Raw genomic sequence first — 25,833 nt, 5'->3', positions numbered from 1 at the left:
GGAAGAATAGAAACATAGTTTTTTAGAATGTGACTTGTAGCAAAACTGGACAATAAGGTTTGAACTCATGATCACATGATCCAAAGTCTCTGCTCTCCTGGTCCAGCTTTAAGAAGATATATGTTGGCACGAATTTCAAACTTAAGAGAATCCAAACTTTGAGGGAAATGAGATGAAAAAATTTTTTTTGGCTTATGTGTTTTTGAAATTGCTAAAATACACATAAGATAAAACTTACTATTTTAACCATTTTTAGATATACAGTCAGTGACGTTGAGTATATTCACCAGTGTGGGGCAAACATCACCTCTCTCCCCATTTGCCCAGCTTTCTCATTGGCCACACAGAGCTGGGTGCCCATTAAACAGTGATTACTGGTCCCCTCTTTCCCAGCTGCTAGGAACCTCTATTCTCGTTTTTGTCTTTATGGATAAAATTCCTTTTTAGTGAGACAGTTTTGTTGATGTTAGTATAAATTAAGTTTTCTGTTTCTTTATAGATTGTTGATAATGAATGCATTTCTTCAAGAAGTACGACATACTTTGCCATAAATTAAAAGTTATTTTTGCCTTTTTAATTCTTTGTCTATTGTTTTTAGCCAAAACATTGTAATTACATATGCTAAGTACAGAAGCCTTTGTGTTCTTTCCGTTTTATTAAATGTAAACAAATGGTGTTAATGTAAGAGAAAATAGTTCTTTTTTCTGAACATTATTACCAAATTGCTTTTTAAAAATACATTGTTGCAGTTCCAGCTACTTAAGGTAGCATCATTTAGTCTTAACTGCCTTTGCAATTAAGTTCATCAAAATGGTAGCAAATGCAAAAGATGACAGTCTTTTCACTAGCCTGTGTAAGTCTGTATTGTGTTCTTTCTGCAAGCTGATGCTGGTCAAATCACACCATGATGTGATGTGATTTGACTCAGGCTGTTTTTTTTTTGTTTTTTATTTTTAATTAATTAATTTTTTTAATTGAAGGATAGTTGCTTTACAGAATTTTCTTGTGTTCTGTCAAACCTCAACCTGAATCAGCCATAGGTATACATAGGATGTATTTAGTCCTGCTCATTGTATTCATTAGCAGTGGTTACTCACAGGTGCGCTCTCTACTCTGGGCAGACCATGGACTTTACGCTTTTTGTTGTTGTTTCATGTACTCAGGAGGTTGTGAGAAACCCAGAGTTCAGGTTCACCCACGTTACTTTGACCTAAATGCTTGTTCCATGTACTCCGGAGGTTGTGAGAAACCCAAAGTTCAGGCTCACACACTTGACTTTGGCCTGAATGCTAGAGCCAGCTTCAGTACTCTGCCTCTCTTTGTGCCTTCCTGCCTTTACTTAGTTTTTGCCCAGATATTCTTTATTACCAGCTCATGAATTTATTTCTGTAGATATTTTCTAGCATTTTCCGTTGTGTCCAGTGATAGGATCTACTCTCTAAAGCAGTCTGTTGTTGAAGGTGGAAGTGGTTTCAGAGGCTTAAACCGATTCATTACTGCCACTGAGTAAATAATAATAGAAATTGGAACACAGGTTTTGTCTTAATTCACTTTTATTTATTCTTGACTCCTTGTTCCAAATAAGTGTCTGTTACAGGACTGGATGAAAGAATTTTTAATATTATCTACTGTATCTCGCTTTCATTTTATAAAGGAACTAAGAGAGCCTAGATTGGAGGAAGAGTCTGAACCAAAAGTTCCTTCGCTAGCCTAGGAAAAAGCTATAAGCCCTGCCAGGGATGCAGTTAGAAATCTGTTGAATGATGGCCTTCTTGTCCCTTGTTTTTTGTATTACACTTAAAGCTGTTTCTTACTGGCTTTAATATGACATAGGTTTAAGAGGGAATGTGATTGGTATTCATGTGTGAAAGGAAAAAAAAAAAAAAACTACATGGGGTGTTGCTGGTTAGTATGAATAGTTAACCATTTGCGAGTTTTGGTCTTTTGCCCTCACAGGCCTTTCCTGTTTGTAAGTCTAAAGATTTTGGTGTTAACTGACTTATCTTTTCGCCTTGAGTAATCTGGTGATTCACTGTGGCTCAGATGGTAAGGAATCTGCCTGCAATGTGGGAGACTTGGGTTGGGAAGACCCCTGGAGAAGGGAATGGCTACCCACTCCAGTATTCTGGCCTGGAGAATTCCATGGCCTGGAGAATTCCATGGACTGTATATAGTCCATGGGGTTGCAAAGAGTCGGACACGACTGAGCGACTTTCACTTTCAATCTTACTCACCACATGGTCTTCTTTTGGGGGTATGCAATCATATCTATTATTTTTTTTCTAACTTTTTTTTTCCCCGTTGGAGTATAGCCAGTTAACGTTGTGATAGTTTCCGGTGAACAGTGATGGGATTCAGCCATACATATACCTGTATCCATTCTCCACCAGGCTCCCCTCCCATCCAGGCTGCCACGAAACATCGAGCAGCGTTCCATGTGCTATGTCGTAGGTCCTTGTTGTTTATCCATTTTAAATAATAGCAGTGTGTACGTGTCCGTCCCCAACTCCCTGACTGTTCCTTCCCCTCATCCTTACTCCTGGCAGCCATAAATTTGTTCTCTGTCTGACTCACCACATGGTCTTGAGTGATTACTCCCAGATCCCTTCTCTAGCTCAACACAAGCCAGATTCCTAGATGGACACTTACACTCAGTTGTCCCTGGGGCACTGAGCCTTCTCCTGAAACACAGCAAATTAGTCCCCTGAATCCTGTCACCTTTATCTGTTCCCATGGATCATCCCTAATGTTGGCCATCATCTTATTCTGGATTAAGGCAGCAGCCTTCTTGCAGAGCTCCTGAAGACTAGTCTTCCACTGTATTAATCAGTTCCATTCCCTGCCACCGAAGTTTTTTTCTCCAAAATATAGTTGATGCCTCACTCTCCTAAAGCACACACATACTCTTAAATAGTGCTTCCCAGGGGGTGCTAGTGGTAAAGGACTTGCCTGCCAATGCAGGAGACATAAGAGACATGGGTTCGATCTCTGGATTGGGAACATCCCCATTTTTTCCAGGCAAAAATGATAGAGTGGGTTGCCATTTCCTGCTCCAGGGGGGTCTTCCTGACCCAGGGATTGAACCTGAGTCTCCTGCTTTGACAGGTGGATTCTTTACCACTGAGCCACCAGGGAAGCCCATTACACACTTAATAGACCACAGTAAATAAACATAACTTTTTTATATACTGGGAAACAAAAGACTTTGGGTTGACTTGCTTTATTGTGGCATTTGCTTTATTGCAGTGATCTATAACTGAACATTTACTGTCTCCTTGGGATGCTTATTATTATGAATAAAGCTATGAACATTCATGTTCAGATCATTTGGGGGGCATATGTTTCATTTACAGAGAGTTCTGATTGCTTCATATCCCAGCACTAGATATTGTCAACCTTTTTAATTTTAGCCATTTTTGTTGGGTGTTTAATGGTATCTTATGATTTTGATTTTCATTTCTCCAGTGATTAAACATGTTGAGCATCTTTTCATGTGTGTATCAGCTATTTATATATCTTTCCATTGTGAAGATATATATCTTCACATTATATTTATCTTCCCATTGTGAACTTGTCTGTTCAAGTCATTAGCCTGTGTTTTAAATTGAATTGTTTTTCATTAATTTGAGTTTTTAGTATAATATAATCTGGATCAAATCCTTGGTCAGATTTTTTTATTGCAAATATTTGAGTCAATGGTTTGCTTTTTCATATCTTAACACTACCTTTGAAGGGAAGTTTTTAATTGTAATTAAGCATAACTAAAATTTTTGTAACTAGTATTTTTGTATCTGGAAATCTTTAGTTAACCCCAAATCTTGAATATATTCTCATACTTTTTCTTAGAAATTTTGTTTTAGCCTTTATGTTTAGATATAAAGATCTGTGTTAATTTTTTGTATAGTAAGAGATTGCATGTTGGGATTTTTTTCTTAAGTTTAGTTTTTCCAGTGCCATCTGTTGAAAAGATTATACTTGCCCTTGAATTACTTTGGCACCTTGGTTGAGTATTGATTAATCACACAATGTGAGTCTGTTTCTGAATTCTCTATTCATTTCTGATGCTCTACGTCTGGCTTTATGTAAAAGCCACTATAGTTACTATAGTTTTAAAATAAGTCTTGAAATCAGGTAGTGTAAGTCCTCCAATCTTCTTTATTCTTTTCAAAGATATTTTGGCTATCCTTGATCTTTTGTGTTTCCATATAGATTTTAGAATTTCTTTTTTAAAGAAAGCATGCTGGAATTTTAATTGCAGTTGTTTTGGATTTATAGATTGATTAACTTGAGAAAAATTGGGAATGACGTCAAGCCTTCCGTAAACATATGTATTCCTTTCCTAGGACTGCCAAGACAAAGTATTATAAACTGTATGACTGAAAGTAACAGAAATCTATTCTCGTAGTCAGAAATTAAGGTGTCAGCAGGCATGCTCTCTCTGAAGGCTCTGGGAGAGGAATCCCCCTTGTCTCCTCTAGCTTCGGGTGGTGGCCGGCCGTCCTCGGCAGTTCTTGGCTTGTAGGTCCAGTCCTCTGTAATCTCCGCCTCCCTGCGCACTTGATCTTCTCCTTTTGTATCTCTGTCCACATTTCTCCCTTCTTATGAGAACGTGAGTTATATTGGCTATAGAGCCTGTTCTAACCCAGCATACCGTTATTTTAACTTGATTACATGTGCAAGGAACCAAGTAAAGTCACACTTATGGGTACCAGGTTATGACCTTGGCAGATCTTTTGGGGAAAACACAGTTTAGTCTTATAACAACATGAGGCATTTCTCCATTTATTTAGGTCTTTAATTTCTCTCAAAAAGCTTTTATAATTTTCATTGTACAGATCTTGCTCATATTCTGTAAAGTTTGTCTTCAGGTATTTCATGTTTGTGGATGCTATTGGAAATACTATTTTTAAAATTCCATTTTTCAATCATTTTTTACTAATATATAGAAATGCAATTGACTTTTGCATATCAAATCTGTGTCCTGTAATGTTGCTATATTTTATGAATTTCAGTAGTTCTTTTGTAGAGTCTTTAGGATATTCTATATAGATAATTATGTTGTCTGCAAATAAAAGACAGTTTTTCTTCTTCCTTTCCAGTTTGGATGCCACATGTTTCTTTTTCTTGCCTTAATGCATGGGCTCTGACTTTAAATACCCTATTAAAGATATAGAGCAGACATCCTTGCCTTGTTTATGATCTTAGGGCAAAAGCATTCAGTTTTTTTATTTTGAAATATGAGGTGGCTGTAGGTTTTTTTAGATGTCCTTTGTCAGATGAGAGAGTGTCCTTCTATTCCTAGTAAAGAGTGTTTAGCATAAATGAGTGTTGAATTTTGTTACCAATTGAAGTATTATATGATTTTTTAATTCTAATATGTTGAACTACATTTGTTGTTTTTTTAACAATAAACCAGTTTGAGTCCTGAGATAATATCCATTTAATCATAATGCATTTCCTTTTTACAATTATTTTCTTACAGATCTTTGTATCTTTGTTTATGAGCTATTTGGTCCATGATTTCCTTTTGTAATGTCTTTGTCTGGTCTGGGTATCAGTTGTTTTTCTTAGTAATTTTATTGTGATGTGTCTCGGTGTGGTTTTCTTGTGTTTCTCCTATTGGATTCATTGAGCTTCTTTGGCACCTGGGTTAATAGTTGTCATCAAATGTGGAAAATGTTTTAGAAGTATTTTCTTGTTGATCTCTTCTGTAGCATTTTTTCTGCTGTTAAGCCCAACTGAATTTTTAATTTAGGTGTTATATTTTTCAGCTATAGGTGATCCATTTTTTTTTTAGGTTTCCATTTCTTTTTTCATAATGTACATGTTTTCTTTTAAATAATTGGATATATTCACAGTAACATTTTTAAAGTCCTTATCTACTAATTCCATCATCTTCTTCATTTCTGAGTTTGTTTTTATTGGTGCTCCCTACCCTTTTTGGGATCACATTTTCTTGTTTATTCCCCTAATTTATAATATCTCACTTATTATCTTTAAAAGAGTGTTGGGTTTTGATCTGGTAAGCAGTCTAGTTACTTGTGGATCAGCCTGATCCTTTTCAGCATATTTTAAGCATTGTTAGTGTGGTTCCAGAACAGTGCTGTCCAGTAGAACTTTTTGCGTTGATGACCTTCATTTGCCCTTCTCCTATGCGAGGCCATTTTTTTGGGGTCTCTATGGGACACTCCAGGTGTCCTGTGAGAGCTCTTGACCGTGGTTGGTTGGGACCAAAATGTCTCCCAGCTCCTCTGAGTTGTTCTTTCCATGGTAACTGTTCTTTTCTAAGCCCCATAGAAGCTTGTCCTACACATGCATAGCTTGGTATTCGGCCACAGACTCAAGGAGACCCCCTTTCAGACTTCTGGAGCCTGTTATCTTCACAGCTCTTCCTGTCCGGTACTCAGCTCTGCAAAAGCCAAGTGTTGAACCCTCCCTGAACTCCAGTCTCTGTGTCCTCAACTTTGTGAGACTTCTTGCTCTGCCTGGTTACCCTGCTCTGGGATTTGGTAACTGCTTTCAAGAAAGCTGGGCAATTATAGGATTCATCTTGTTTTTACCCCCTTGTCTCAGGGATCAAAGTCCTGTACTTCTTGCTCTCCAACATCTGAAAGCAGTGTTTCATACAGGAAACGCAGCTCTCTAGTTGTTCCTGATGGGAGTGCTAGTCCACTGTCAGTTGTCCCGTCATTCACTGAACCATGATTAATATTCTTAGTTGGCCGTGAGTTTGCTTGCGTCTGGTATTTGTGCCTCCTGCTTTCTCTACGCTTGGAACTCTGTCTCCTGCTGCTTGTATGACACTCAAAAATCATTGAAGGGTCAGATTACATGTCACTTTCCCCCAGTGGTCTTCCTAGCCACTACCAAATCCTGAATTAAATGTCATATTTGGTACTCATAGCTTACGTACTCCTTTTGGTGCCCATACTTATCTTACATTTGCTTGTAATTGTAGTTATTTGTTATTGTGGTCGTTTGTAGTCCCTACAAAACTCCGATCCACTTGAAGGCAAGGACTGTGTCTAGTTATGTTGTGTCCTTCATGGCCAGCACTGTGGGAATCTCAGGATCTCTTTTGTGTCCTGTTCTCTCCTCTGCACTGCAATCTGTGGAGATGACGTGGTACTACTCAGTGTGCCTCGGGTATGCTTTAGAAATGTTTATGCCTCTACTTCAGTTGGTTTGGAGAGGGGAACAGTTGTTGACAGCTGCCATCCTTATTCTGAAGTTTCCTTTTAAAATGTCTGACCAATCTCTGTAGAGATCAGTAGTTTTCCTTTTTAGTATTCTGAACAGTTTTTTTTGTTGTTTGTTTGTTTGATTTATTTTTGGCTGTGTTGCATCTTCATTTCTGCAGGGGCTTTTCTCTAGTTATGGCAAGCAGGGCGTATTCTCTGGTTGTAGTGCTCGGATTTCTGTTTGCAGAGGCTCCTTTTGCTGTGGAGCGTGGGCTCTGGGGCATGCAGGATTCAGAAGTTGCAGCTCGCAGGCTCTGGAGCATAGGCTCAATAGTTGTGACACACAGGCTTAGTTGTTCCGCAGCATGTGGGATCTTCCCAGACCAGGGATCGAACCTATGTCTCCTACATTGATGGGCAGATTCTTTACCACTGAGCCACCAAGGAAGCCCTCTTCTTTAGTATTTATGTTGCAAATATTTTGATATACACTTACCCACAAATAGTGCTCGACTCATAATATTTTTAGAGGTGAAGTTTTTTTTTTCCGTACCTGCAAATAGCTCTCGTTTTAAAATTATCTTTTGCGATCAATACCAGTAACCACTTAATTGTTCTCGTAGCTTTGAGGCAGTCAGTATGGCTAGGTCTGTGGGGTGTGGCAAGGGATGCAGTTCCCATTGAAGAGCCTTTAATAACAGTAGCTTTCTTAGAAAGGCTTCTTTGAAAATTACATGGAGTCAGGAGGCGCTACTGGTAAAGAGCCCACCTGCCAATGCAGGAGACATAAGAGATGAGGGGTTCGATCCCTGGGTTGCAGAGATCCCCTGGAGAAGGGCATGGCAACTCACTCCAGTGTCTTTCCCTGGAGAATCCTCATGGAAAATAAGCCTGGCAGGCTACAGTCCACAGGGTCGCAAAGAGTTGTACACAACTGAAGCGGCTGAGCACACATAGTTTTGTGGAATCTGGCAGAGGCCTTGAAGGTCATTCGTTCTTTTTGCCCACAGTCTCCTTGACAGAGGCTAGTTTGAGGTAGCTTCTTTCAATTTCCATTATTCTGATTGCGGAAAATTCTTAGAGCCTGTAGAAAGTCCTTAGAAAGTAATATTGAATAAATATTTCCACAAACTTCTGTGCATTGGGCCTGCTTCCACCTTTTATGATTTCATAGACCGAAGCTAAATTCTTTAGCTTATTTTATCTCATAGTAGTTAACAACCTGTATTTTTTTCTTTGCCTGAACCATCTCAGTTAATGCAACTTTTCCTTATATATTATCCTAGTGAATTGGCTCTTTGCATCAAGTGGCCAAAGTATTAGAGCTTTCAGCATCAGTCCTTCCAGTGAATATTCAGGGTTGATTGCCTTTAGGATTGACTGGTTTGATGTCCTTGCTGTCCAAGGGACTCTCCAGAGTCTTCTCCAGCACCACAGTTTGAAAGCATCAGTTCTTCAGCACTCAGCTTTCTTTATAGTCCAACTCTCAAATCCGTACATGACTACTGGAAAAACCATAGCTTTTACTATACGAACCTTTCTTGGCAAAGTGATGTCTCTGCTTCTTAATACACTGTTTGTCACATCCGTATGTGCTTTTAAAAATGTTATGTATGAATGCATCTTCCAGTGTAATACTCAGAACCGAATTCAGTCTTATAAATGTGGCCTGTATTGAGACGAGAGGAGCATCCTTGATTTGGATACTATTAATATCTGACTCTTAGGGGAGGGCATGGCATACCACTCTAGTATTCTTGCCTGGAGAATCCCATAGATGGAGGAGCCTGGCAGGCTACAGTCCATAGGGTCACAAAGAGTCGGACACAACTAAAGCTACTGAACATAACATCTGACCCTCGGTGCTTCCTAAGCTTGCCTTTACTTACTGCCTCCTATTAGAGTTTAAATATTCTGACTGTTTTTTTTCCCAAGGGAAACTGTCTTAAACTCTGTTTCCACTGTTCTATATGCATGCAGTTTATCTTACATAAAAACACACACTCCATTCTCTTCAGGTTATTTTGTAATTAAATGTGGTCAACTTTTTGTTTTATGTGCAGATTTGATATACATTAGTCCGATCTGCTTCCTAATAAATAACAAAGTCAGGGGACTTCCCTGGGGGTTCAGTGGCTGAGACCTGAAGATCCCAAGGCATGGTGCCCCGGTTCGATCCCTGTTCAGGGAGCTGGATCCCGCATGCTGCAGTGAAGACTGAAGATCCCTTGTGCTGCAGCCAAGACCCAGTGTAGCCAGATGACTATATAGATAAATGAAATTTAAAAAAAGAGAGAGTGATGTACTCACAGCATATATGGAAAAACCATGCCCTTTAAAAAAAAAACAAAAAGACAGAGTCTGATGAAGAGTTCTGTTAGGTACCTCTGAATTCTTCCACTAGTTTCAAATCCAGAACTTGAACTCTGGTTAAGTTTGCTCAGTCAGCTAGGAGTCAGCCTAACAGTGCTCTGCTTTCTTCTTAAGGATGCATCCAGAGACTGTGCAGCCTTGTGGAAATTAAGGTGGCCGATGTCTGTGATATGCTCTTGGTCTTTTATACTAGCAACTTAAGTCCAAACTCTACAGTTGTAGGAGCCACACCATTGGTTTTTTTTTTTTTTTTTTTTCCCTTCTGGTAATTGTGGCCATTTCTACTTTACCATAATTTTTTTTTTTTCCAACAAAAGTTCTCACATTTATTAGTGAGTCAAAGCATTAGTGCAGAAACACTGACGCAAAGAGGAAAAACATTTTCCCAATAAAACACATCCAGCTGTTACAATAGTAGCAATGTTCTCAGTGTAAGATGCAGTTGACCTTGACTCAGATTCCATACATGTGCCACCTGTTGTACAAGGCTTCCTGTAGACCCAACTTGGTTCTCTGGCAGCGTCTTCTCTTGGAGTTGTACCTGATTATAGTACCAGCTTTCGTTTGATTCAATTGGGGAATAGGACTATTCTGCTTTTGTCTTTGGGCCAGGAATCAGTTGATCCTGGGAATCTTGTGAGAATATGTGGTGAGGAGCAGGATTCCCATAATTTTAAAAATATTTCGAACACTGGTTCAATAAGCAAATCTCAGTTCTTTTCATATCATAAGATGTAGTTTCCTGGACCAGAAGACTTGAATTTTTTGTAAACTGTCAGGGTGTTTTTAGTACTTCCTTCATACTAGGACTAATCATGTATTCGTTGCCATTAAATACTGAGATGACAGAAATATATAATAGAAAGCTTAATTCAGAGTACTAACAAAGGTCTTAACTGATAAAAGTCCCATTTTACTATAGTTTAAAAATAATTTTTGTTACTTATCAAGACTTAATTTTTCATCAGTTTCGTAGATCTTGAAATTCGTAACGTTTGAAAAATGATCAGCTCTGATATGAGGTTTTTAGTAGAAATATCAGTTAAAAAAAAAAGCTCACCCTGATTTACTATTTGTTATTAAAATTGGCTGGAATTCAAAATGACAAGGGCACAGTTGGAAATTGTGACTATTGCATTCACATTTTTTCTACTATAAATTTGGTTATGGTTTCAACAGACACTACATTCGTATAAAGAACTCTGGGATAGGCTATTCCTGTCAACATGATTCCAAAATTATAGACACTGATGTCAATGCAGATGAGGTTGGCCTAATTTGGTCAAGAGAAGGACATGCTGAGTCTCTGTATGGATAGCTAAAGGCTATTGCCAAGATTGACAGGTGTCCTGTGAGTGGCAAAGAGCCCCAGGGGTAAAATGTGTACTTGGATTACTTCTCTAAGACACAGTGATCAAAGTTGTACCTTTTCCTTCCATTGACTGTGCTCCTAAAATAGTGAGATTTGCTTTTAATACCCTGACTATTCAGATATTTTATAAGCCCCAGAAAGGTAAAGGATTTTATACCTTTTTTTTCCCTTATGGTATCAAATTCTGTTTTCAAAAGCTTAACTGTGTCCTGTGCATGAGTTTTTCTAGTATAGTCAAGTGACCCTTTTTTGTTACCCTGTCATGTCTCACTCAGGCTTTGAGACAGGTGAGAAGTGTTAATATAAAAGAATACATTTGTTATTATTGTAAAAGAGGCAACTATTTATTTAGGGGATAATTATATTTGGAGAGATTAATTTTTAAGATAATTTTCTAGTAAGTAATATAATATTGTAGATGAGTATTAATACAGTTCGATAACAGCTTTTGTTTCTATTTCATCTTATTGAAATTTCTTTATTATTAAGAGAAGCTTTATAATTTGTCAAGATACATTAATAGTAAGTATTTCATATCTCAAAATAATAAAAAGTTTTAAAGCCAGTAGATTCATGCCATTAAAGAAAGGTAAGTATACTAAGAAAAAACTGTATTGCCTGAGGTTTTTGTGAGATTTGAATGATGTACATGTGTCATTGGCAGCAAAGGAGCTATGATTTTAGGCATAAGCACAGTAGCTATTTCTATTGAAAATTTTTTTGACTATGTGGCAAGACATGTGGGATGCTAGTTTCCTGACCAGGGATCGAACCTGCACCCCCTACATGGGAGGCAGAGAACCTTACCCACTGGACCACCAGGGACGTCCCTGCTGTTTCTATTCAAATAGGAAATTTCCTGACCTGGGAGGATTGTGTCTTGATTATCTCTGTATTTCAGTGTCAGATATGTAGTGGAAATTGAAGAAGGGGATGCTGGGGAACCATTGTAGGGAGTCAGTCTGTTGACTGGTGTGAAAAATTACCCTGGCCCTCCCAGGACGCAGAAAAACGTCTCTGGGTGCTGGGCAGGCACCACACGGGTTCCCCTCCTGGACCACGTGGTTTCTGTTAAGCCCAGAATTGGAGTGTAGCTGGAGAGGTCAGGTCATTACCATCAGTAAGGTTAGGCCTTACTGATTTAATTTGGACTTGATACTTCATGGGAAATAGATTGGGAAACAGTGGAAACAGTGTCAGACTTTATTTTTGGGGGCTCCAAAATCACTGCATATGGTGATTGCAGCCATGAAATTAAAAGATGCTTACTCCTTGGAAGGAAAGTTATGACCAACCTAGATAGCATATTCAAAAGCAGAGACATTACTTTGCCAACAAAGGTCCATCTAGTCAAGGCTATGGTTTTTCCAGTGGTCATGTATGGATGTGAGAGTTGGACTGTCAAGAAAGCTGAGTGCCGAAAAATTGATGCTTTTGAACTGTGGTGCTGCAGAAGACTCTTGCGGGTCCCTTGGACTGCAAGGAGGTCCAACCAGTCCATCCTAAAGGAGATCAGTCCTGGGTGTTCATTGGAAGGACTGATGCTAAAGCTGAAACTCCAGTACTTTGGCCGCTTCAATGGGAAGAGTTGACTCATTGGAAAAGACTGATGGTGGGAGGGATTGTGGGCAGGAGGAGAAGGGGACAACAGAGGGTGAGATGGCTGGATGGCATCATTGACTCAATGGACGTGAGTTTGGGTAAACTCCAGGAGTTGGTGATGGACAGGGAGGCCTGGCGTGCTGTGATTCATGGACACGACTGAGCAGCTGGACTAGGCTGGACTGAAGTGTTTCTGAGAGCCTGCTCTGAGCAAGGTCTTCTTGCACAGATGTTGCTTAACTCCTGTGAAGGGAGGCAAGTAAGGTGGTGACTCTCCCAGGTTCACTCAACACTTGGCAGCACAGCTGGGAAGCAAACCCAGGCTCCTGACTCCAGACCCAGTAGAGTTTGGAGATCATGGAATAATCTCAACAGAAGTTCCTTCCAATGAAGAAGTTTTAGAACTGCCTTTCTTTTTCTCCGCTCTGTGTCTCAATTCCGATCTTCTTCCTCTTCCATTGTTCCAACCTTCCCTTTTAGACAAGACGCAAGTGCAGATTGTTGACCTCACCATTGACCTATAAGACATACATCAAAATGTTTAAGTACTGTGTCAAAAATAGCAGTATCGTGTTTGCTTCTTAGAACTCAGCTTTCTGAGCAGCTGATTGGCAGGGCACTGTGCGGATAAGAAGTGTTTCTGGGCTGAGCATGGAGGCAGCAGGCTCATTCGGTGTATGCTGCCCAGCCCAGCCCAGCAGGTAATGAGAGATGACCACCAGCAGTTCTCCTGGGAACGTGGCTGACTCCGCTCAGCTGCTGTGGCCTTGTCCTGGGCATCCTTTGAATTTGCTGGCTGGAACCTTACTGCCCAGAGAGTAATCTGAGACCCTGACAGTCTCATGTCACACCTAGTTTCCTGGCAGACTAAAAAAGTTGTCTCCGTGTGTGCAAGGATGAGCATCACAGCTTGTTCAGAGGAAAGAAGAGATATATATAAGGTGTAGTGAGAAATACATGGCCATGTTTCCTGTATAGCTTAAATTTAGAAAAATTTTGATTTGGACCTGTAATTTGCATTTATCCCTTGTTTTAACAGGTCGAGAATTAACTTTTTTTTTTTTAATGCCCTCTTTGTACTGAGGATTGGATAATGAAAACAGCACTGGTATTTGAACTGTTGGGGCTATTTTCAGATATTTTAGAACCATCATGTGGGTCCCATCACCAGGCAGATGACTTTGTCTCGCTGTGAACTGCGGTCCCTGACGCAGTCCTGTCTTGAGTGTTTCCCAGCCTGTCTACCTCTCTCCCCTTCCCCGCCCCCAGCCAGAGCTGTGATCCCCTCTGCTGTGGTCTCCCGAGTGCCCACCCAGCCTATCCCACTGAGTTGCACTTGACCAAAACCTCCGAAATGTCCAGCAGGTTGGGATTAGCTTTTAGGATGAAGACAAAAGAATCTCCCTTCTGGCCATCCCGTAACCTGCGTTCCAGCCTCGTCTACTTTTCTTCCCGAATCTTCTGCTTGGTTTTGTCATGCGTTGTCACGTCCACACAGATCATCTTCCCATCCTCTTCACATTCTTGCCCCTTCAGTTCAGCTCGGGGATATTTCAGGGCCCCTGGGAAGAAGCTCCTCACTTCCTAACCAGGTCAGGCCCAAGCATCGTTGGCGATTCCCGCCTCAGCCCCATCGCACTTGTTTCAGTTGCAGCGTTATGCTTATTTACAGTCTTTGATTCGTGTAGATTCTGATTAAACTGAAAGCTTCAGGAGGGCAGGAGCCAGTGTCTGTTTCCACTTGAATACCCCTGGCATCTCACCAAGGGCCTGGTCCCTAATTGCTGCTTGAGAAATACTTGCATGAAAGTTTCATGAAAGGCTTTTCCTTTCATGCTGGCTGCTGTGAGAGATCACAGAGATGGACAGAGGCCCACTTTGCTGACACCGAGCCCCCGACTCATAGCTGAGAGAAGAGTGAGACGTGGAGCACAGGTGTTATCATAGACGCTGGATCTCAGTTAGGGCTTGGAAGTAATGTACTTATAATTGCTTGAAAACATGCAGATAGGCTGGCCTTTGTCAATAAATCCAGAATGCGTGAATTATAATGTTATATAGCACAACAGTGTCTATGAAAGCCCCTAACATTCGTAAAGTAACCCTAGCTCCAAAGGAAAGAAAAGGTTGAACACATTCAGTACTAAAAGTTGAAAAGGTAGAATAAAATGCGTTAATACTTTTAAACGCCAGGACAATTCTACCTGTGGAGCTGGTCTTTATGGAAGAAATGAGCACTTTTTTTTAGTGCTGCCAGACATTTGGGCGAAGGTTATTTGAAAGCAGTGCCGATGTTGAGGTTGTGGACGAGCTTGGGGCCAGCCAGAGACCTCGTTTGCCTACATCGTGTGGGACTGTTAGGTCGGCCGTCACGAAGGTTTTTCCCCTCCTCGTCCCCCCGTCACTGACTCTCTCACCCCAGCCCTGGGCTGTGACAGTAACCACGCGCCGGTAGGAAGGCCGGCTGGCAGCGCGTTCTCGGAGTCATGTGACCCTTGTTTGAAGGCAGCTGTGTGAGGTTCAGGGCGGGCATTCCCCTCTCTCCTGCTTCGGGACAGCTGGTTATTGTCAGGTCTGACGAGTTTCCCTTGCTCTTTGCTTGCTGGGCGAGGAGGGAGGTTATGCGGCAGGACTTTCCCTAGACCCAATGGGAATTACACTGATCTGGTGTCTGGCCTTGGTTCTCATCAAGTGGATCGCCTCTAAGGTAGGCCATCTTTATTTTTAGGATGGTGACATGAGTCTTTAGTTTATACATTGGTAGGAATGGACTGGTTAGTGGGGCTCCTTCTCCTTTTACTTCAGGTTCTGTTTCTCTGATTACAGGAGTGCTGCAGTTTTACCTGTCAGCTGTCATTTTCATGTTATTGTCATGCTACTGTGTGTCATTTTCATTTTTCTCCCACCTATTCCTCCTGAAGGGCTTTTTATGGATCATTTCTTGGTACCGAAGTAACTTTGCTCAGGATCATGCCTTTAAAGAAGTCTGTTTTTTTTTTTTTTAATTAGTTAATGTCATGTCTATTTACTGTGCCAGGGTGATCAAGATGAAGTTATCCAAAAACTAGACTACCACTGGGCTGACAAACTGAAGTCTCCATTGCCATTAAAAATCAAGTTTTTATGCTTAAAGAAGTTCAGCTTCTAAGGTTATGAAATTACTGAACAATTTGGGCTTTTGTTGTACATATTTTAAACATTCTCTTCTGGAGATACCGAATTTATGTTACTTATAAATTCAAAGTATAATTACTGGGGATTTCTAAGCAATTGTAAGCTTTTAAAAAAACTAAATACCACTTTCTAGCCTGTTCTCACTTAAGGTCTTGTTGCTACTGAAATATATGCCTTAGTTATAGTGAAAAAAGTAAGATTATTTTATTATGTATCTGTTGATCTTAAAGTTGGATTCCAAAGACCAGGCTTAAGAAATGCTTGATAGAATGCTAGTCATTTGGTATCTGACTGAGAGTCTAAAGTAGGAAATACTTAAGATTATACTATTTAAAATTATTTTGTCTGTACTTGTGTAAAAATGAATATATCTTTAACCCATCATGCAGCTTTTTTATTCCTTTATTAAGAAAACTGAAAAGTATGAACATAAACTTAAAATGTTTAAGACCAATAGCATTTGCTAGTAAGCAACACAAAAACTTCTATAAAGTTAAACATCTTTTTCAAGCGAGGTTTTAATCCCTGATAAGGTAGTATTTTCATGTTTAAGCATACTGTTTTAGGCATAGTTGTGTCTTTCTTGAAGCAGTCCTGTTTTCTTACTGAACATGACTGAAGAAATCTTTTAAAGAAAAACAATAGGCTTGATTTTTTAAAATCTTTGTCTTTTGTAAATTAATTAATTTTGTCACACAGACACCATTTTACTCATTGTTTTTAGAGGATTAGCTTGCCAAGTTACTGAATGAAGGTCAAGTTAATAATGGATTAGTTGAATTGTAGATTTTTTAAAGATACTTTTTACTTTGTTATAACAGTCAAAGTTTAAAATTTTTAAGCAACAGACTGCTGTTATTTTCAATGTGTGACTTTTAAAAGTATATTTACATAGTGAAGAAGAACTGGAGGCTAGTGTTCAATGGATGGATGCGTGTCTTGGATAGGCACTCAGATAGGAACGCTTTTCTGGCTTATGTAAGATGAATCGTTGTTTGGTCGCTAAGTTGTGTCCAACTCTTTGCAACCCCGTGGGCTTCAGCACGCCAGGCTTCCCTGTCCTTCACCAGCCCCCAGAGTTTGCTCAGATTCATGTCCATTGAGTCAGTGATGCCATCTAACCATCTCATCTCATCGTTTGTCACCCACTTCTCCTGTCCTCAGTCTTTCCCATCATCAGGGTCTTTTCTAATGAGTCAGCTCTTCCCATCCAGGTGTAAGATGAAAACACTCTGAAAAAGCTCACTTTACTGCATCAGAGAAAGCTTTCAGAACTTTGGGCTTCTTCATCTTTTGTACTGTTACCATTTTTTGTAATGTGACCCAGAAATGTATTCAGTGCTACTGTGTTTAGGCCCTGTGACAGCACGTCTAATGACGGAGCATATAAAACCTACCTCTAGAGGTCTTGTTCAGTAAAGAGAGATTTCGTCTGAAAGCACTTGGAACGTTTACTGGCACAGAGTAGGAGCGCAGCAAAGAGTTAGTGTATCATTACTTTACCACATAAGGGAAATACACACACTTTTGCACAATAGGTTACTTGAGTGGGAAAGTTGAACAAGATAAAGACCATAGCACTTAAAATATCTTTCTTGCTTGTGCTCAGCCCCTCAGTTGTGTCCAGCTCTTTGCAGCCTCATGAACTGTAGCCCACCAGGCTCTTCTGTCCATGGGATTCTCCAGGCAAGAACACTGGAGTGGGTTGTCATTCCTTTCTCCAGGGGATCTTCCCGATTCAGGTATCGAACACACGTCTCCTGCATTGGCAGGCCAGTTCTCTACCACTGAGCCACCTGGAAAGTCCCCTTAAAACACATCATCCTTGGGAATTCGCTAGAAGTTCAGTGGTTAGGACTTCTCACTGTCACTGCTGGGGCCTTGGGTTCAATCCCTGGTCAGGGAACTAAAGTCCCACAAGGCTCGCAGCGTTCCCCCTCCCCGCCACAAAAAGCACACAACACAACATGTCTGTCTTTAAAAGTTACATCCTAACTAATATTGGGAACGACTTTTACGCCTTTTGTCATCTACCTTCTAAGTCAGATCTTTTACGGAGGAGCAGTTCACCCTGGTTCAAGGCGAGTGTCTTAGTCGGGCACTCAGAACTCCTGCTTTCGTGGCTGTAGGTTCTTTGGAACCTTACTGTTTAACTTGTTTGTGCTGCTGCTGTCCGTTTCTGATTAGCTCAGCCGCGCCCGTGTTTTGACCTATACTAGTTTGCTTTACAAGCTGTTCCCAGGATGGCTAAATTAGAAAAGTCACGAGTAGGAGCGTCTCAGTTATTTCCATTCACTGGTGAGGTGAGCGGGAATGTGGATGATAGCTCACAGTGTTTTATGACTGACAGCGTGACTTGGGATTTTGGTTCAATTTGTTTTACTATCTTTATTAAAAATAGAATTTTACAACTATATGGCTTGTAAAATGATAAACTTTTAAAAAGATATATGTTAAGCCTGAGATGCAGTCTTGGTGTATAAAGCACATAGAATTATTATTTTTTTAATTGGGCCTTCAGTAAATGTAGGTCTTTTTAAAATTATTTATTTTGACTGTGCTGCGTGGCATGTGGGGTGGGATCTTAGTTCTCCCCCGACCAGAGATCAAAGCAATGTCCCCTGCAGTGAAAGGTGGGAGTCTTAACCACTGGATGGCCAGGGAGGTCCCTATAATTATTTTTTAAAATAACACTTAACATGGAAATCACATTTTTATAATTAATAATTTATAGTGCATTTTTCCAAAAGGAGTTTCTAGATTGCTTAGTGAAACAAATTTGATATTCATTTTAAGCTTCATCTGTGAGGCAAGTAAATGAGTAAATTATCACTCAGAATGTATTCATTGATGGTTCACATTTTTAAGTCCATTCTTAAAAAAATTTCATTTTGTCTCATTTAGATTTATTTCATAAGAGTTATGTCTTGTGGTTTAGGGTAGAATTTTAGGTATTTACGGAGCAGACTTACTTAAATTAGTAATAAATTAAATGAATACTTTGCACATCCTTAAGTAATTTGTTAAAATATATTTAAAATTAAGTTCAACCCTTTTTGCCAAGTTTTAAAAATGATTAAGACTCTACCATTTTAATATCTAAACTGATGCCTCTATAAATAAGTCTAAAGTGAATACCTTAAAATAAGTTTAGTATGTCATAGTTATAATCTAGATTATGTTCATTACCCAGTTTTTCTGAAGAAGGAAATAGCAACCCACTCCAATATGCTTGCCTGGGAAATCCCCTAGACAGAGGAGCCTGGTGGCCTACAGTCTATGGGGACACAAAAGAGTTGGACTCGACATAGCCACTAAACAAGTCAGTTTTTCACTTACACTGTTTTAACAGCTGGTATTAGTCTTTCTCAATCCTTAGAGTGATGAGATTTTACCTCTCTAATTAGTGCCTCTTTTAGTAAATATCCTTCCCTACACTTGAGGGAAAAAAAAAAAAAAGGCAACCCGGTTTCCTGAAGAGGACTGTTAGAGATAACAGGTTACAATTTGTTTTAACAAGCTGTTTACTCAAGTTTTATTGGATACGAGTGGGTTGATAGGTACTGACCATGACAGGCTATTACACAATCATACCTGTGGTTTCATGAATCTGATCTGGCCGGTAGGAATACTTATTTCCACCTTTGTGCCCTTCATACTAGTAGATTTTTCTCTCCTATGGTGGTATTAAGGGGAGGCTTCCCTTGGATTGCAGGGAGATCCAACCAGTCCATTCTGAAGGAGATAAGCCCTGGGATTTCTTTGGAAGGAGTGATGCTAAAGATGAAACTCCAGTACTTTGGCCACCTCATGTGAAGAGTTGACTCATTGGACAAGACTTTGATGTTGGAAGGGATTGGGGGCAGGAGGAGAAGGGGATGACAGAGGATGAGATGGCTGGATGGCATCACTGACTCGATGAACGTGAGTCTGAGTGAACTCCGGAAGTTGGTGATGGACAGGGAGGCCTGGTGTGCTGCGATTCATGGGGTTGCAAAGAGTTGGACACCACTGAGCGACTCAGCTGAACTGAACTGAAATCTAATAAGCTAAATATCTTGGGGTGGCGATGTGAACAGCAGGTGTGAGTTGTACCTTTTAGTACCAAGTGATTACAGTGACTGTTTGCTCCTGAATAAGTAGTTTATGATGAGACACTGCAGGAGGCTTAGGGTCTTCTGTTGGTGGAAGACACTTTAACTTTATTAAGCATGGTGCTGCCAGGGATGTGTTCTGTATGATTTAGTCCCTTAGAATTTGCGATCATCCACTTCTTTGTAGGTTTCTTTGTAGTAGATTCTTGCTGTATTTTTTAGTTGATTTATTCTGTGAATATATAATAATTATGTGCAAACATGCTCAGTCGTATCCGACTCTTTGAGACCCTGTGAACTGTAGCCCACCAGGCTCCTTTGTCCAGGGGATTTCCCAGGCAAGAATACTGGAGTTGGGTTGCCATTCCCTCCTCTAGGAGGTCGGAGGTTTTCCCAACCAGGGATCAAACCCAGATCTCCTGCATTGGCAGGTGAATTCTTTACCACTGAGTCACCTGAGAAGCCCGCATGCTACAAAATTCAAAAGATATTCATTGGTAGTTTCGCCTCCTACCTTTGTGTGCTTCAGCCTCCTTGGAGGCAGCCAGTGTCAAAAATTAGAATTTTATTTTTGCTTGTAACTTGTGTTCCTTTTATATTTCATGAACTGTTGGAGGTTTTTGCTTGTTTGTTTACATCTTCATTAAATCATACGAGACTTTAATTGATGTTTTTCTCTTAAATAGTAGGGCTTCCCAGATGGCGCTAGTGGTAAAGAACCCACCTGCCAATGCAGGAATCATAAGAGATGCTGGTTTGATCCCCAGGTTGGGAACATCCCCTGGAGAAGGGCATGGCAACCCACTCTAGTATTGCCTGGAGAATTCTGTGGACAGAGGAACCTGGCAGGCTACAGTCCATGGGGTGGAGAAAAGTCGGACACAGCTTAAGCGACTGAGCACGCATGCATTAAGGGGATAAAAACAATGATTTGGAGAGCTGTGTCCTTGGTGGATCAGATGATAAAGAATCTGCCTGCAATGCAGGAGACCTGGGTTCGATACCTGGGTCGAGAAGATCCCCTGGAGTAGGGATGACAATCCCACTCCACTGTTCTTGCCTGGAGAATCCCATGGTCAGAGGAGCCTGGTGTGTCTGTGGGGTTGCAAGAAGTTGGATACCACTGAGCAACTAATACTTTGCATGCTAAATCCAAATGAGGGTTTTGAATGCAATAAAATTTCTTTATAATAATAGTAAAAAGCATGGTTATTTTTCCTTGATATTTTTAGGTGTATGTTAAAGAGCTGTAAATTTCATGCCAGAGTTTAGTGAGGACAGAATATCATTAATCTAATATGTAAAAATACCATCTCATTTCCTTAACATGTATTTCTTTCATTAATGAAGTCAAGCATTTTTTCTTGTTTTTATTCATTTATTATTTCTCTTCCTTGAGGAGTATATTTATGTCCTACCTGTTTTTATACACTGTTATTCATTATTTGCTAACTGATTTGTGAAGCTTTTTTTTTTCCGTTTATTTTTAGATTAGCAGGGTAAAATTTGCCCTTTGTCATAACGCTTCAACTTAATTTTTGTGATTTGGGGTTTGTCTTTTGCCTGTTTATGATATAGTTTGCCATGCATAATTTAACTTCTTGTGGCCAAATTGATTTATTTTTCATGACTTCTGGATTTTATAGAACAATTAGGTCCTTCCTATTTAAGATATTTTTAGTGTCACTATTTAAATTAAAAAAAATTTATTGACATATAACTGATTTACAGTGTTGTGTTTATTTCAGATGTACAGCAAAGTGATTCATTATAGGTCCTTGATGTTATTTAAATTTTTTAAAAATACAGTCATGTTTTCCTCTTAATACTTTCATGCTTTTTTTTTTACATTAAAATTTTTGTTCCATGTGTAATTTATTTTGGAGTAGATAGAAAGGTAATAGTAGAGCTTTATGCTTTTCCAAATAGCGAATTAGATAATTAATATTTTCCCCACAGAGTTTTAAATCCTTTAGCATACAGAAAATTACTGGATATTATTGGATTTGATTCTAGATTCTCTATTAAGAGTTTGCTTGCCCATTTATTCAGCTAATATTGATTTCTTTGAGTGTGCTAGGCACTATTCTAAATGTTGGGATTTATTCTATATCCGGGGATACAGCGTTAAACAAAGTCCCTGCCCCCACAGAGATTAGATTCTAGTAGGAGGCTTGGTTAATTTTATCTTCTAGATGCTTAATTTGTCTTCATCTCAGTTGTTATTCATCATTTTGCTCATCAAATTTATTCATCAACTTAATCTGTAAAAAATTATTCAGTGACTTGTTTACAATAAATGCACTCAATCATCAATTTACCAGGTGTTTATTTAGCATCTACTAAATAATAGCAGTTTTAGAGGCCAAGGAGACAGTGGTGAATAAGTCAGACAGGGTTCTAGCTCTTGTGGCACTTTTGTTTTGGAACAAGCAAACGAGAATAGGTCGGCCAAGTGCTGCGCTGCGGGTGAAGGTTAGGAGGACCTCTACTTCCACGAGTAGTGAGGGGGCTCTCAGGTGACCTTAGGGTTGGTAGCCTGGGGATGGCTCTCCGAAGAGATGACGTTTCGTCTGGAACCTGAGAGAGAGGAGGGAAGCGGTGCTGCCGTGGTCCTGGACAGAGCAGCACGCAGCACAGCTGTGTGTTTGGTGTGCTTGGGGGGATGCAAGCAGGCCAGGGTGGCTGGGTCTCTCTGGTAAAGAGAGAGTTGCGGTAGAACTGAGGGGTAGGCAGGTCGTGGAGAGCTTGGTCTGTGGACTCCATTCCAAGTATTCGGGGGCCATTAGAGGACTTCGAGCAGTAGCTGGAAGCAAGTTCCTTCTTGCTTCTTGTGTGTGAAGGGTCTGGGGGTCAAGGGATGGAGCAGGAAAGCCAGGCAGCAGCCCATCAAGGAGCCCAGGTGAGAAATGCTGTTGTCTGAGACAGAACAAGGAGAGGAGACTGAGGAAGGGAGGCGACTGTGGAAGTGGGGCTGGCAGGACTTGCTGAGGATGTTTCAGCTCTTACAGAGGCTTTGGGGTTTTTTTTCTTTTCCTTTTTGTAATTATATTTAAAATATTTGCAATACTGGCTATCTTTATAATAACTTTATTGATGTATAATTCACATATCATCCAATTCACCCATTTAAAGTATACAGTTCCCAATTCCATGATTTTCAGAGTATTCACAGAGTTGTTTAGTCATTACCATGGTTACTTTGAGACCGTTCTCATCTTTGCAGATTGAAGCTCTGTACCCATTAGCATTCACTTCCATTTCCCACCACCACTCCCAACTCTTGGCAGCCACCAGTCTATTTCTAATTCTGTGGATTTGCCTATTTGGGATATTTCACATAAATAGAACCATAGGCTCTGTGGTCCTTCATGACTAGCGCCTTTCACTCGACATTGTTTTCAAGGTTCAACTATGATGTAGCATGCATCAGTGCTTCAGTCATTTCTGCAACTGAGTAACACCGAATGATATATTGTATGGCTGTACCACAGTTTGTTTATACCTTCATTAGTTGGTGGATATTTGGATTGTTTCCACTCGGGGGCTGTTAGGAATAATGTTGCTTTTTATATCGGTTTATTTTTAAGCTCAAAATGTATTTTTAAATCTGTGCTCTTTCAATGGCACTCCATTTTTTTTGGTGTAATAGATGCAGCGTCTTCTCGCATTTCTTTGAGTATGCTCATTAACATTTTTAATTCTCTTATGTCTTGCTAGCTTCTGGGCCATTTGGTTTTTCATATTGTTTCATTGATTTCTAGCTAAAGGGTTTGTTCATATGTCTGATGATTCTCATTTTCTTACTCATTTGTATTTAATTGAAGAGAATAGTGAGGTCATTGAACTGTGTCTTTCTGTCAGTTCTGGCTACCTCTGCAGAAGCTCTATCCTCAGGTGGGCTTGTATGATCTCTTGACATTAAGTTTCCATCTGTCTATCCACTTTGATGTGATTAATGCTTAATCACATTGTATTATAATTTGTCTGCGTCACAACTGTAGATTTCAAGAGCAAATGCCGTATTTTTTTTTTTAATGGAAAATAAAATAGAACATGTATTTCAGTTCAGTTCAGTCACTCGGTCATGTCTGACTCTTTTCCACCCCATGGACTGCAGCTCACCAGGCCTCCCTGTCCATCGCCAACACCTGGAGTTTACCCAAACTCATGTCCATTGAGTCATTGATGCCATCCAGCCATCTCATCCTCTGCTGTTCCCTTCTCCTCCCACCTTCAATCTTTCCCAGCATCAGGGTCTTTTCAAATGAGTCAGTTCTTTGCATCAGGTGACCAATGTATTGGAGTTTAAGCTTCAACATCAGTCCTTCCAGTGAATATTCAGGACTGATTTCCTTTAGAATGGACTGGTTGGATCTCCTTGCAGTCCAAGGGACCCTCAAGAGACTTCTCCAACACCACAGTTCAAAAGCATCAATTCTTCAGTGCTCAGCTTTCCTTATAGTCCAACTCTCACACCCATACATGACTACTGGAAAAACCATAGCTTTGACTAGACGGACCTTTGTTGGCAAAGTAATGTCTCTGCTTTTGAATATGCTGTCTAGGTTGATCATAACTTTTCTTCCAAGGAGCAAGCGTCTTTTAATTTCATGGCTGCAATCAACATCCACAGTGATTTTGGAGCCCCCCAAAATAAAGTAAGCCACTGTTTCCACTGTCTCCCCATCTATTTGCCGAGAAGGGATGGGACCAGATGTCATGATCTTAGTTTTCTGAATGGTGAGTTTTAAGCCAACTTTTTCACTCTCCTCTTTCACTTTCATCAAGAGGCTCTTTGGTGGCTCTTTGCTTTCTGCCATAAGGGTGATGTCATCTGCATATCTGAGGTTATTGATATTTCTCCCAGCAATCTTGATTCCAGCTTGTGCTTCATCCAGCCCAGCGTTTCTCATGATGTACTCCGCATATAAGTTAAATAAGCAGTGTGACAATATACAGCCTTGATATACTCCTTTCCCTATTCGGAACCAGTCTGTTGTTCCATGTCCAGTTCTAACTGTTGCTTCCTGACCTCCATACAGATTTGTCAGGAGACAGGTCAGGTGGTCTAGTATTCCCATCTCTTTCAGAATTTTCCAAAGTTTGCTGTGGTCCACACAGTCAAAGGTTTTGGCATAGTCAATAAAGCAGAAGTAGATGTTTTTCTGGAACTCTCTTGCTTTTTCCATGATCCAGCAGATGTTGGCAAATTGATCTCTGGTTCCTCTGCCTTTTCTAAATCCAGCTTGAACATCTGGAAGTTCACGGTTCATATACTGTTGAAGCCTGGCTTGGAGAATTTTGAGCATTACTCTACTAGTGTGTGAGATGAGTGCAATTGTGTGGTAGTTGGAGCATTCTTTGGCATCGCCTTTCTTTGGGATTGGAATGGAAACTGACCTTTTCCAGTCCTGTGGCCACTGCTGAGTTTTCCAAATTTGCTGGCATATTGAGTGCAGCACTTTCACAGCATTATCTTCCAGGATTTGAAATAGCTCAGCTGGAATTCCGTCACCTCCGTTAGCTTTGTTCATAGTGATGCTTCCTAAGGCCCACTTGATTTCGCATTCCAAGAACATGTATTTGGTACCCAACAAATGCAAGTCAGATATACAGTTACACAAAATAAGCCTTAAGATAAGCGAATACTTCACAGAGAGATTTTTGAAACATATTATTTGTGAGTATATCTTACTAACAGGCTTCCCTGATAGCTCACTTGGTAAAGTGATAGCTTTACCAAGCTTCCCTGATAGCTCACTTGTCAGTGCAGGAGACCCCAGTTCGATTCCTGGGTTGGGAAGATCTGCTAGAGAGAGGGATAGGCTAACCACCCCAGTATTCTTGGGCTTCCCTTTTGGCTCAGCTGGAAAAGAATCTGCCTGCAATGCAGGAGACCTGGGTTCCATCTCTGGGTTGGGAAGATCCCCTGGAGAAGGGAAAGGCTACCCACTCCAGTATTCTGACCTGGAAAATTCCATGGACTGTATAGTCCATGGAGTTGCAAAAAGTCAGACGCAAGTGAGTGACTTCC

At 40.2% G+C, this 25,833-nt stretch overlaps 1 protein-coding gene across 1 annotated transcript in view; it reads left to right on the top strand.

Moving 5' to 3' along the window:
• The first annotated feature begins 15,052 nt into the window (after nucleotides 1-15,052).
• PDE7A (phosphodiesterase 7A) overlaps nucleotides 15,053-25,833 on the top strand; it is a 58,494-nt gene continuing 47,713 nt past the window's right edge. Inside the window, exon 1 of the mRNA XM_052651487.1 lies at nucleotides 15,053-15,235. Coding sequence (XP_052507447.1) covers nucleotides 15,176-15,235 — 60 coding nt within the window. The 5' untranslated portion in view covers nucleotides 15,053-15,175. The remainder of the gene's footprint in view (nucleotides 15,236-25,833) is intronic.

This window comes from Budorcas taxicolor, chromosome 14 (assembly GCF_023091745.1).
Source record: "Budorcas taxicolor isolate Tak-1 chromosome 14, Takin1.1, whole genome shotgun sequence".
Taxonomy (NCBI): Eukaryota; Metazoa; Chordata; class Mammalia; order Artiodactyla; family Bovidae; genus Budorcas; species Budorcas taxicolor.
The sequence above is the reverse complement of the archived record's forward strand: the minus strand, read 5'-3'. Positions and strand labels throughout refer to the sequence as shown.